The 13,249-nt window shown below is 47.7% G+C and overlaps 6 protein-coding genes across 6 annotated transcripts; 3 read left to right on the forward strand and 3 right to left on the reverse strand.

Annotated features, from left to right (window-relative positions):
* Positions 1–180: 180 nt before the first annotated feature.
* Positions 181–1,167, reverse strand: FSST1_008486 (uncharacterized protein; the record flags this gene model as incomplete). Its single annotated transcript, XM_083225374.1, has 1 exon — positions 181–1,167. The coding sequence occupies one exon, from the start codon at positions 1,165–1,167 to the stop codon at positions 181–183; it is 987 nt and encodes a 328-aa protein (XP_083084447.1).
* Positions 1,168–1,903: 736 nt separating this feature from the next.
* Positions 1,904–3,888, forward strand: FSST1_008487 (Zn(II)2Cys6 transcription factor; the record flags this gene model as incomplete). The annotated part of the gene is made up of 3 exons (XM_083225375.1): positions 1,904–3,618; positions 3,667–3,781; positions 3,829–3,888. The coding sequence occupies 3 exons, from the start codon at positions 1,904–1,906 to the stop codon at positions 3,886–3,888; spliced, it is 1,890 nt and encodes a 629-aa protein (XP_083084448.1).
* Positions 3,889–3,981: 93 nt separating this feature from the next.
* FSST1_008488 (arrestin C-terminal domain-containing protein) lies at positions 3,982–5,285 on the reverse strand (the record flags this gene model as incomplete). The annotated part of the gene is made up of 4 exons (XM_083225376.1): positions 3,982–4,203; positions 4,253–4,958; positions 5,012–5,155; positions 5,212–5,285. The coding sequence occupies 4 exons, from the start codon at positions 5,283–5,285 to the stop codon at positions 3,982–3,984; spliced, it is 1,146 nt and encodes a 381-aa protein (XP_083084449.1).
* A 595-nt stretch (positions 5,286–5,880) lies between these two features.
* Positions 5,881–6,711, forward strand: FSST1_008489 (uncharacterized protein; the record flags this gene model as incomplete). The annotated part of the gene is made up of 2 exons (XM_083225377.1): positions 5,881–6,179; positions 6,222–6,711. 2 exons carry the CDS (start codon positions 5,881–5,883, stop codon positions 6,709–6,711), a joined length of 789 nt encoding a protein of 262 aa, XP_083084450.1.
* Positions 6,712–6,863: 152 nt separating this feature from the next.
* Positions 6,864–10,166, reverse strand: FSST1_008490 (uncharacterized protein; the record flags this gene model as incomplete). The annotated part of the gene is made up of 3 exons (XM_083225378.1): positions 6,864–7,460; positions 7,512–7,625; positions 7,677–10,166. The coding sequence occupies 3 exons, from the start codon at positions 10,164–10,166 to the stop codon at positions 6,864–6,866; spliced, it is 3,201 nt and encodes a 1,066-aa protein (XP_083084451.1).
* A 970-nt stretch (positions 10,167–11,136) lies between these two features.
* On the forward strand, positions 11,137–13,238 carry FSST1_008491 (Zn(II)2Cys6 transcription factor; the record flags this gene model as incomplete). The annotated part of the gene is made up of 4 exons (XM_083225379.1): positions 11,137–11,178; positions 11,271–11,374; positions 11,428–12,187; positions 12,240–13,238. The coding sequence occupies 4 exons, from the start codon at positions 11,137–11,139 to the stop codon at positions 13,236–13,238; spliced, it is 1,905 nt and encodes a 634-aa protein (XP_083084452.1).
* Positions 13,239–13,249: the final 11 nt, after the last annotated feature.

A 13,249-nucleotide genomic window follows, 5' to 3' on the forward strand; every position in this document is an offset into this window, starting at 1 on the left:
ATACGCGTGTTAGATAATTACAACATACCTACCATGGAGTATTGCATACTTGAGCTCGGAATGTATTTTGCTATTAAGGGATTGATCTACTATATAGTGTTATGAAAAGGAAGAACTTGATTCCAGCTATTATATCTACTATACAATACGATGGGATGCGGCTTATCTAAGGCATGCTAGCTATAGTCCTACCCACTCTACTGATTTCTCCCATAATGTCTTTGCTTTGCCTTCATCATACGCATGGTCACCGTAGCCAGGTTCGTATAACGAAGTTGAAGGATCCCACTTGCCAATAATTTGACAATCTTCAAGATACTTCCCGCCTTGTCCTTCCAACGCCTCGGCCGTCGCAGCCCAAACACTTGTCGCAGCACCCTGAGGCGAGACCTTCCACACTCTGTTCAAATATGGGTCACCTGCCAGTCCGCTCTTTTGCTCCTCGGATAAGTGTCTTCCCAAGTCAGTCAGCACAGCACCCGGCTGAACGCTCCACGAGTGAATGCTCTCTGCGCCGTATCGCCGTTCGATTTCATTAGCAGTCCAGAGATTAGCGGTCTTGCTTTGTGCGTAGGCTTTGTTGGGATCGTAACAGCCTTGCAAGTTGATGTTGCTGAAATCTGGTTCTCCGAAGCGATGGGCAAGTGAGGAGAGCATGACAACTCGTGCTGCACGATCAGATGTCCCGCCCTTCATTAATGCGGGCCGAAGGAGGTTAAATAGTAAGAAATGTGCAAGATGATTGGTTCCAAACTGAGTCTCAAAGCCTTCCTTGGTCCGTCCTTCAGGAGTACACATAACACCAGCATTGCAGATTAGTACGTTGAGTTTTGGGCTTTCCGATAAGAATTTGGCAGCGCAAGAGCGAACGCTGTCCAGCGATTCGAGATCTAGCTCGAGAAGATGAACGCGGTCATCTTGAACAATATCTCCCAATGCTGCCTTAGCCTTGTCCAAATTGCGAGCGGTCAGGTACAGTGTCGCTCCAGTGAGATATAGCGCTTTGGCAGTGTCGACGCCAATACCTGCGGAACATCCGGTGATAAAGACAACATGATGCTTGAGTTTTCCTTCAAGGTTTTCGTCTTTGACGATTTGATCGGCCGTGGGTCTAGCGTCACCAGGACCGTTGGCAGCTTTATGTACCGCGGCGTATCGGTCAGCCATTGCGTGGATAGTGGACGTTTTAAGCAGCAGCTGTTTTGATGTCTCACAACGCAATGTTGCCAATGATGCAGCAGACAAAAGAACACCGCGAAACTTCAACTGCGGGGAAAACGGATGCTAGACTCTTCAGGTGACGTATCTGCATAATGAAGTGTTCATGTGGGCCTTGTTGACGATGTTATTTTTAGTGCTCGTGGCGCTATCTTTTGTCATGACCCAGTGATATTCAGAATTGCTGCGATCAACTTCAAGATTGTCTGTTCAACCGTCACAAAGTCTCTTTCTTAGCTAAACCATGTTCTCATGATAAGGGACGATCGACCGTGCTAGGTAGACCGTCGCAAGTATCTCAAGACACCCTGACGTCGTCGCCCGGGATGGTTCAGCTGAATCACGGGATGGCCCAGAAACCAGCCAGGTTTAGTAGAAGACCCACCATCATGAGGACTTTGCAATAGAACACATGCCAAAGACGGACGTGCTACAGTAGTGTCCTTGCGGTAGGCAATCAGACATGTTATCCTTACATCTATCGGACCAAGATGTAGAAATGTCGGGCAGAAAGTAATCTCCGATGACTTCCAGGAGCAAGCCAATTGGGCTACAAACGAGCATGACATAATCATATCCGCCACAGTAATCCGAGTCTAAGCCCGACTCCGACTCCGATTTCTCATCGGACCAGAACCCAAACCTCCCATCATTCATCAAGTCAGAAATAACACATTTCGTTCAGATGGAGCAATTAAGCCCAAGTAGCACAAGCTCTTCCAATCGAGCACAGCCTCCAAAGCGTCGCCCCAGAAAGCCTCTAAACTGTGATCCCTGCAGACACTCAAAGCTCAAATGCGACCGCCAACTTCCCTGCAACACGTGTCTAAAGCGAGGATGGCAAGACTCATGCGCATACGGATCTAATTTTACTGGACCACGAGGTCGAAGGAAGACTAGAACTTCCAACATCGAACCCATGATTCAAGCTGCTGAGCCTACGTTCGACGCCATTGTACCTGAGCCTCAGCCCCAAATTCAAGTACAACCTCGAGAAGCTGCTTCATCCCCGAGTCGAACTCCTGAGCCGATACAAGAACGATGGAACAACATCCTCCAGAGACCTCTCCTGGAAAGGAGCCCTGTCGGGATCGACTCGCAGAGACCGGCTGTTACCTTATCGCTTAGCCCAACCGTTCCCATCGAAGAACTGTTAGCTTTGCTTCCTCCCGCTTCAATAACTGAATACTTGGTGGTTCGCTACTTCGGCACCCTATCGTCAATATTTCACATCATACACGGTCCGACTTTCCAAAAACAATTCCTATCATTCGTTGAAGCTCCAGAGAAGACAAGTTTGTCATGGTTAGCACTACTCTTTGCCATTCTTGCGCTCACTCTTGAGACCATCAAACCCGACGATGCTGGCTTGAACCTGTTGTGGCAGGATTCAAACTTCCCACGAGACCTACGAGCACTATCGCAAAAATTCCGCAACGCATCTATGATGTCGCTCTCACAAGACCAGTTCTTCGTTCGACACGATCTCGATACCCTCGAAGCAATGTTGATACTGGTATACATGATTTCCCACAATGAAGGGCCCGAATACGCATGGGCTCTTCTTGGAACTGCATTAAATATCGCCACCGCTCTACGATGCCATGCAGGTGCCCCGATAGCGAATTACATCGAACGAGAACGACACCGACGGTGTTGGGCGGGAATTCTGATCATCCACACTGACCAGGCACTTTGCTTTCGCGACATCGACTTGACATACCTCATGAAGATGACAGCTGCCATGCCAGCTTGGGTCAACGACTCTGATATCCACGAGCATGGCATCAAGGACTCGCCTGTGATTGCGGGATCACACTTTACGGACATGACACTCATAAAGTTCCAAGTCCGACTTTTCCAACTTTCTACTCAGATCTGTTCGCACATCTCGGGCAGTGAGAAGTTCGATGAGACACTCTTGCTCCAATACGATACTGCAGTTGGTAAAGAACAGAAGGAGTGGGATACTGTATACCTAGTCGACGGAAACAGGAGCATCCTTAACACGGAGGGTTATGTTCACTGGTGCACTCTTCAAACCTATGCGCACCAACTATATCTTCTTCTGCACCGGCCGTTCCACAGTTCGCGCTCAAACCACTTCCGCGCTGAATCACGAGAAAAGTGCATAAGATCTGGCTTAGCACTTCTAGACATCCACCATCAGTTCTTCGAACTGCCCCGTATGAAGTGTTATCGGTGGCTCGTCAAGGGCGCCATTAGTTGTAATTCACTACACGGCGCTGTTGCACTGACATCCTGTATGCTTGACATGCCCGAGAGTTTAGATCTAGCGGAACATATCAATGCCATCGATGCAGCTGTGACAAGAATGGAAGCGTTGAAGATGAAGAGTCCTGCTTGTTCGAATGTCTATCGCGTTCTTCGTTGTCTTCGGTGAGTACTATAAAACATGCTGATCTATGTGATGACTGACATGAACAGATCATACCTCAAGAAGCGAGAGCCTGAGCCGACAGTCCTGCCGGAGGATCTTGAGCTTAGATTTGAGGACTGGGCGATCAACGTTGACTGGTTCAGACCAGATACGATCGATTGGGTACGCAAAATATCGCCGTGAAAACCGAAAGCCGCTGACATGATTAGGCACTTTGGGATCAATACATAACGCCCCAAAGCGATTATCCTGAAAACATAATGAGTTGATCTTGTAACTTGGTCAAGTGATTTCTATTCATATTAATACGCCTTTCTACATACCAATTTATGTTCTATTTCCAGTTATTCTCTACTCAATGACTATTGGCATTCGCTATATGCCGGCGGTGGCGTACCAACCGGCATTCCATATCCTTCCAGACCGAAATCTCCCCTACAATATCGTGGCGGAACCCTTAGACCCTCAGCTAGTAGATCCTTGACCTCTTTCGATGTAATGTCGTTTTGTCTCACAAAGATGCCCCAGCCATTGACAGGTAGCTCAGGCGAAATAAACAAATATATGGGTACGGAAACATCATCCTGGCCAACATTAGTCTTCTTATCGACCCAGAGTAGGACGAAGACATACCTCTGTTGTGATACCATCTTGGACAGTTGTTACTTCGAGATGTAAACTGTGACTAATTGTTATACCGGGCAAAGAAAAATCCGGTGAGCAATTTCTCATTGCAAGTGGAAGATGTAAACACTGCTGCCAAGATTGTAATTGTCCCTGCTGTTCCAAGGCCAGAGGCCATTCAGTGACAACGCGTTGCCCTTCATAGGCTATACTCCCCGAAGTACAATTGGCCTCAACAGTATGTGTTTCTCGCAAGTAGAATCGGGCTTTTGAAACGTTGTTCGTCGAGCAAAGTTGTGCAACTTGAGCCTCGATGGGGATCAGGCCGCCCAATGCTATTGCTCGATGTCGCACCGAGACGTTGTACTCTGCTCTTGTTGACCACTTTCCATGTGCTGAAGTGGGATCCATAAGCTCATATGAAGAAAAGGCTGGTGTTCGAATGATTCGGATCGGTGCAAAAGAGTGCGTATCTTTTGAAGAGTCTAAATGGATAGTTGAGGCTTCAAGTAGGTAGGTGATGCTGCAACGAGTGCAACCCTTGAATGTCTCTTCTTGATCGCCTCTAATGAAGAGCTCAAATAACCATTCGTATTTTTTGCCATTAGGAACTGGTTTTCCTATTTGATCGGCCACAAGGAAAGGACTCCAATTATAGATTGTTTCTTCTTTGTGCTGCCACTTGGCAACATTTTCTGTAGGTGCTGTGTGATTCCTAGATAAAGTTCAGAATAAACATGCAGAGCGTCAGATGAGTATAACACTTACCCGAGCCACATTCTACTCGTAAACTTGAGTTGTACGCCCTGTGGATGCTGACCTTCTGGGACAAACAGAGCAACATTGCCTCGAAGATACTGTCCTTGAGCTTCAGCGCCATGGCCGCTGAGAAAAACATAATCGTGATCTGGTCTTGGGACTATGAGTCAACGACAAATTCCATTACATAACTCTGTTCCGGGACATACTTGATTGTAACACTGAGTCGCCTAGGCCCTGTGACCTTAGCTAATAGAGATCGCATAGATGATTTGACAGTCATGGTTGATGGGCTGATGGTTTGCGTGAAGACTCGAAAAGCCACCCAGAGTTGATATGGTAAGAGTACTTATGGTTGACTATACATCATTTGTACAGCAACTTAATCCTTGGGCTCCCATGTCTTTAATACTGCCCACGTTGTTGATGGTGTTCCTATCTCCGATTACACAGCAAGTCCGATTAAATCGGAGGAGGTCAAAGCAGCCACTTATGCCAAAATCGGAATCGGAGATGTGAAGACCCACTCGGAAATGCGAGTTTCAGTACTCCATTACCGTTTTAATCCCTGATCTGCAATCAAATAAGGCATTGATTGGTCGACTCATGGTTTTGTCGGCGTCGGGGAGGCTGAGGATTCAACCATTATGACCAAGCACTCAGTCTCCCTGAACCAACACATTGCGCCGATATGTCTTGGCTTTCGGAAGTAAGAAGTCACAAGCTTTTGTAAGATGTCATCATAAGACTCAATGTGTATATATATATATAACTCTACTGTGCACTTATATCGCATTGTTCAACATTATCCACCCAATCCGATCCAAACGTAAACTCATACAAACAATCTATTGCACTAAACATTGAACACAATCCCAATGATGGAAAACATCATCTCCCAAGTTCCATCTCACTTCACAAAAGTGTTTTACATACCAAAACATAACGACAAAGTCTCCAATTTTGCAGTATATGACATTTCCGAACAATACTCCGACAAGATTGGAAAGTTACCTATGGGGTCTGAAGACTACAAGGTCGAGCTGTGTATTCTTCGGAAGCCAAATGGAGAGCATGTCGGAGATAATGCGCGATTCTTGGTAGATGTTGGCAGCGACGACACCTCGATATCTATTCGCGAAAGAACCATGGGTCAAGATCCTGTAGAGGCACAAGTGTAGGTTCAGCCAACACACGAGATACCATTCATAACTGACAGATTCAGGTCACATCCAAACCCGAAAAATGACGATTATGTTGTTCACACACACACCGGTAGCACGTCAGCTCGAAGTTCTGGGCGCCTCACATTTCCATTAACTGAGAAGCACATGAAGAAGGAAATCATTCGTTATCCATACCTCGCCTTCAACGACGACATCTTCCGCAATAACTACGCCGAACGCAGTCAATACGAATGGCAAGTCCACCCGGTTAAGAAAGGAGCACTACGATACGAATTGGTCAACTTCGGAGAGAAGCGTTCTGAAGATCGTGATCATTCAATATTGGCCATCTATCACCACCACGGTTTTGAGGACGACCTGCCTACAACTCACAGTCATGGCTTCTTATTGCTGCCGTCCACTTCAACATCAGAGTTTGACATTTCGGCTCTCTCAAGTCTTTTGGCTCTTCCTTCAGCCGTTCGACAACATGCAAGGTTGAAGAAGAGATCACGAATCAGATGTTTGATGGGTTGCATATAATATAGATGAATCGTATGATAGTAATAGCCGGATCATGTACACGGTATTTTCTTCTATGTTCGCTACTAAATACAAACTGATGACTGTTGCATCTTCTAACTCCACGCTTTTATCTAATTCCCTGCCTTTGATCAAACTCGACGGCACTGCCTCTAGGGCTCAACAATCATTGGGCCTGATGTAGACGACTTCTCCTTGCCGCCCTCCATAGAAGACCCGTCAGTCTCACTGTCCGCCTTCTTAGACTTCTTGAAAAGCCTAGCAAACTTGCCACAAATGTTGGCCAACCAGCCATATGAAGCAACGAAAGGTGGCGCAACAAAGTAAACCACCTTGGCGAACCACTCATCGGGAAAGATCCTGACTAGTACACCCCAAGGCAGACTGAAAGCAGCGATAACGATTGAGATGGCCCACTGAACGCCGTCAAGACCATTGGGATCGATGTCGAAAACACGGTTACCGACAAAGACGATGGCGACCTGGAGTCCGATCATAATGCAGTTGATGAAGATAAAGAACAGGTTGCGGTGGATGCCGACAAAAACGTTGAACTTATTGTCGAGACGTCTGCAGTTGAGTTCGTTAAAGATTTGCATCCAGACGAAGATGTTGAAGATGATGGTGTCGAGTTGAAGCTTTTCGCTCTCGATGCTCGTGTCGTAGTTGAGGATGGCGCCACCGGCGAAATAGAGAACGAGGACAACGACCAGCTGGAAGATGGATTGACCAATGATCATCTTCCACATCTGTGATTGTTAGTATCGTCATGTAGTTTATACGAATGATGGTGTACTCACGTTCATGGTGATGAGTGGCGCGGACTTGGGCTGGGGAGGTCGGTCAAGGATGTCATCAGTAGGAGGATCGGTGGCAAGAGCGAGGGCAGCCATGGTGTCCATGATCAGATTGATCTATCAGAGTTAGTATTGTTCGTTGATAAAAGCTCCTCGATGGCGACTTACCCATAGAAGCTGCACAGCCTTGAGCACAGGCTCCATGTCGTCGTTATACATGGAAGTAACAAAGGAAAGGATAACAGCGGTAATGTTGACAGTAATCTGGAACTGAAGGAACTTCTGCACAGCATCGTTGACAGCCCGTCCCCACTTCAAAGCAGTGATAATTGAAGCAAAGTTGTCGTCCATAAGAATAATCTCAGAAGCCTCCTTAGCAACTTCAGTGCCGGAAATACCCATAGAGAATCCGATATCAGCCGCCTTGAGCGCAGGCGCATCATTTGTGCCATCGCCTGTCACAGCGACAGTCTCCCCAAGAACCTTGAGACGAGTGACCAAGACACGCTTGTCGTCGGGTGACGAACGGGCGAGGACCTGGAGACGAGGAATGACACGGTCGAGTTCTTCTTCGGAAAGCTTGCGGAAGTCGGGACCTTCCATGACGATGCCATCGGTGAAGATACCACATTCAGCAGCGATGGCACGTGCCGTGACGATGTTGTCGCCTGTAACCATTCGGGTGACGACTCCAGCGCGGCGGGCGTTCTGGACAGCTTCGGGGACACCAGGACGGACGGGGTCTTGGATGCCAACGATACCGAGAAGAGTCAAGTCACTCAGGTTCTCAAGGTCGGGAGTTTCGTCAAAGTCCTTGTATGCCATGCCGATCGTGCGAAGGGACTTCTCAGCGAAAGCAATGATAGCACCGTCAGCAGCCTTGCGATCCAAAGCATCGATGTTACCGTTTGAAGGGTCGACTTGGGTTTTACAATATCCAAGGACAATCTCGGAGGCACCTTTGATGAGAAGTCGGCAACCAGTGGGAGTCTTGATAACAGCAGTCATGTACTTCCTGGCGGAGTCGAATGGTTCGATGACGACGATGGTTTCATTGGCGCGTGCTTCGGCAAGAGACTGCATACCGAGATGGTCCTTGGCGAGTTGAAGCAGAGCGGTCTCGGTCTTGGAGCCGATGAAGGTGGCGACACCATCTTCTTCACCTTCGAAGGCAGTGGAGTTGATGGCGACAGACTGGGTGATGAGTTTCTTGGTGTCGGCGGGGAGGCCAGATGCCCAGGAGGGAATATCGGATGTGAAGGTGGAGGAACCAAAGCGACCAGCAGTGACCGTCATTTTATTTGTAGTTAGAGTTCCTGTTTTGTCCGAACAAATACAAGTAGCATTACCCATCGTCTCACAAGCTCGAAGGACTCGAACCAAATTGTTCTCCTTGAGAAGACGAGTGGTAGCGAAAGCAAGCGCAAGAGTGACAGCAAGAGGAAGACCCTCAGGCACAGCGACAGCAATGATAGCAATAGCGACGACAAGAAGATCGACGAATGTCGAGGCCTTCTCCTCAGCAGGTCGATCGTCACCAGGAAGGTTGGCGCAGAAGCGGAAAAGAAGGATGAAGAACATGAGAACTGAGGCACCACCACCGAGCTGGGCAATAGCAACAGCCAACTTCTCAAGCTTCTTCTGAAGAGGTGTAGACTCGATATCTGTGCGGACAGACATCATGATCTTACCAAAGCTGCTGTTCACGCCGACCGAAGTACACATAAATGTTCCCATGCCTTCAAGAACCCTTGAACCGGAGATGATGAACGGGTCAGCTTCCTTGGTACGCTTGGGGTCGGGTGTAAGTGCCTTTGCGCCAGGCGTCTTCTTCAAAGCGTCCGACTCGCCGGTAGCAGTTGACTCATCACACTTGACATTGTGTCCATCGATGAAGATACCATCGACAGGGATCAAGTCACCGGGCTCGAGGTACAGGACATCGCCAACAACGATATCAGCGACATTGACTAGCATTGACTTGCCAGATCGAAGAACCTTGACCTCGCGATCATCCTTCTTGGTGTTGAGCTTGACAAAGGCCTTTTCTTTCTGCCAATCGTTATGTGAAGCAACAACCACGACGATGGCAACGGCAGCGAGAATGGCAACACCTTCGACCCAATCAACAGGTGTGGGGTCATCGGGAGCATGTGTCGTCCCGAATGTCTCGTAGAGGCCAAGGGCGAGAGAGATGGTACCAGCCACCGTCAATAGAACCAAAACCGCTTCCTGGAAGGTGATCCAAGCTAATCGCCAGATAGACTTGGGTTTCTTGGCAGGGAGCTGGTTGCGACCATAGATGCGGATTCTTTCATTGGATGACGCGTTTTGTGTTTGAAGCTCATCCACACTGAGACCGGCGTTTACGTCCACATTGAGACTTTGCGCCAGACCCTGCAGACCACCGAAACTTCTGAGTGTGTCCAAAGATTTGGGGTCGAGGAGCTTGTTGAGATCATCTGGAGTATGGGAGAAGGGAGCATTGTTGGAGGCAGGAACAGGAGGAAACTTGATACCCTTCTCATCTGGATTTTGCTGGTTGATGCTGGGCACAATGGTGGTGTTGTCGCCGATTGAAGAGACGGTGCCTGCTTCGCTGAGGGACCGCTGACGAGGGTCCAGCATAGCCTTGGGGTCCAGGAAATTACCAGACATGATGGAAGAACGAATCAAGCCAAGTCTCTAGTTTGGTTCCTAGGTACCAAGGAAGAAAGCTTGACTGGTGGGGGGAGAAGTTTACAAGCGAAAGCTCAGAACCAGTGAGCTGTGATGAGTGAGTCTCTCTATTTTCGGATTTCAATATTTCTTTGCGTGGGGCAATTAAACAATTTATATCTCGTCCTTCATCCTGTCCCAAAGAATAGGGTTTCCCATGTTCAATATGGAAACTAAGCTTAAGTCTCAGAGCAGGGATAATGCATTTCTCTCGTGGTAGACCAAGAAACAAGAGAGGGGGCTTCATGTGAGAAACGTTGTCACTGTTGATAGCCAATGGCCACTACACGGGAGATCTGATAATCACCGCTATGGGGCTAGATCGTGACAAGACCGGTGTAGATCTGATTACTTCATCGGAGTGCGGAAGACCGGGTGACTATTTGGGTTAAGATCTGCCACAGTTGCATGGATCATAGCCAGCATCACATCTCTACTGACCAATAATGTAAATCATTCAAGATGACTCAGCGGAAACGGAGTCAACCCTCCAAACGAGCTGTTGGTCACATCTCGTCTCGTTTTATCCAGCACAGCCCTCTCTCTCCCTCCTTACTCCTAGCGAGGATGTGACTATGACGCTCAATCAAGGTCACCTTGAGTAGCATTTACCGATGATTCCTCGTTTTCGATCTCGCCTAACCTTATTACATGAATTGGAAAAACCAGAGTTGAGGAACAGTCTGGAACTCGGACTTGACAATGAAACAAATTCCACGGGGCTAAAGGACCGACTAAACGGTTCTCCTACCCCCTAGGAAGCCCCCCTAGTTCCAATCTACTGTACCTTAATCACTAATGGGTCGCCCATGTTCTTAGTCCGGTGCTCCCCCATCTTTTTTTTCTTTCTCATTTCCGCCTTTCCGATTACCTACACTGGAATCACTTTCCAGTTTATCGAAAAATCAGGATGCCTCCACGACGTGCATGCGATGTATGCTACAAGCGAAAGGTAATCAACGTGTTTTTATCCACAATTGGGGCCTTCAATGTCATATGATGTCTACATTTCCTAGAAATTATTTGTTAATACTTGATTCTTAGATTCAATGCTTAATCAAGACTCAAGGCGAACCTTGTGACTGGTGCGAAAGCCAAGGCCTAACATGCACTTTTGAGAGAGTAATTCAGAAAGATCCCAACAAGAGGTACCTTTTTTTTTTTACCGACATAGCGCGGATACTGTCTAATCAAAAGCTAGAACCACTTCCGATGTTGTGCAGGAATTGTCTCACCGCGTCGAGTCTCTGGAAGAAGCCCTCCAAACTGCACTAAATGCACCCGCCAGAAGCGCCTCTATTTCACTGTCAGACAGGCCATTGGCTTTCCCCAGTCCACCGAGTCTCCGGCTTGGAGGAGGATCACCTGGTACAACAACCATCGCTCGTCACCCATCAGTGATAAGTCCCTCTGACCTTCCAGTAAACAATATTGCTCTAAGCAAGCCATGCTATAAATTATCACCATGCCAACTCGGCACGAATTGGTACTTTAAAGGTATCGGCATTCTATCCGAGCGAGGAAGACAATGGATCACATATGGATCCGGCGAGAGAGTCTTCCTCGATAATTTCAACATTTTTGCGAACCCAATTGGCGTTATTCCGCCTCTCGACTGTTGGCCACTTTCTGATCAGACGAGAATACTGCCACCGAAAGAAGCCATGAGACACATCGTCGATGCCTTCTTCAAGTCCAAGACATCAGTCTTTTTCCCCATCTTGGAAAGAAGTCTTTTCCAGGACACTATCGACAGAGCGTACGATGAGGTTGACCCTGGACGACGAGCGCCAGCCGATGCATGTCTTTGGGCGATTACTGCTCTTGTGATGCGCACGACGGATCTTCAGCAATTTGGACTTGGGTTGGAGATCAGGGATTGTCTTTTTGAGGCTACTCGCTTACTGACCCTCAACAATGGCAATACCAACTTGGACAGTTTGCAAGGCACTCTACTTCTGGTAAATAATCGATATGAACCACTTTTTACTTGCCACTGACTAAAATCTTTAGTGGGCTTGCCAAAAGATGAGGGGAAAATGTCGTGAAGCTTCTGTCACATTCGCAAATGCATGCCGTATGGTGTGTGATCTTGGTGGTCATTTCCCCCTCTCTCGACTAGCTATTCTTCCTCAACACAGTCCCACATTCGATCATCAAACAAAACTGCATATCCGAAGACTGTTCTGGATATGCTACTGTTTCGACAAGGATGTGTCACTTCGCACCGACAAACCGCCTCTTCTCTCATCTGACTACTGCGATGTGAACGACTCTGAAGAGCCACCTTGGTTCAACCAATCAAGGGATATGAATCTCGCAAAGATCAAAGAGAAGGCTGTTCGCATGCTTTGTTCGCCAAGGGCATTCAAGTATACCGAAGGCGAACTACTCGCTCGTGTCAGAGAACTTGATGACGAACTTGAGGAGTGGCGAGTATCTGTTGATCTTCGCTATCGACCCCGTCTATCTATCGTTTCAGACTTATCTTCCTCCTTGTCTTCAAATATGAGTCTCGAAGATCACACATACCTGATCAACCTACAACTCGACTACCTCTTTACTATAATCAACATCCACACACTCGTACGCAAATGTGGCGACTTGGAAGAAAACCTTCCCGATGACCTTCACAGTGTCGTGCATTCGAGCGCAGACCTCTCCATCGAAGCAAGCCGCTCGATATTCCGCATTCTCGACACAGTCGTTGACTTTTGGAAAGAGGATTCCGTCTACATCGTGTCGCACTTTGCTCCCATGGCTGCGATGCCGCTGTTCATGAACATTCTGATTCATCCACTCGGTAGCACTGCGGATAGCGATTTGCAGATCTTGTCATCGATAAGTAACATCACGAGGAAAATCCCTGCGGAGAGATTGCCGATGGAGGAGATTGAAGGTATTAGAGAGATTAGTGAGTTTGTCATGGAGCTCGTGAGGTTAAGTCATAGTGCGGCTTGGAAGGTCAAACGGGGCGAGAGAGAGCATGATCTTGATATTATACATAGCTGAAGAACATGAGA

The sequence above is a fragment of the Fusarium sambucinum genome, chromosome II (assembly GCF_050947815.1).
Source record: "Fusarium sambucinum isolate potato_lamoka chromosome II, whole genome shotgun sequence".
Classification (NCBI taxonomy): Eukaryota; Fungi; Ascomycota; class Sordariomycetes; order Hypocreales; family Nectriaceae; genus Fusarium; species Fusarium sambucinum.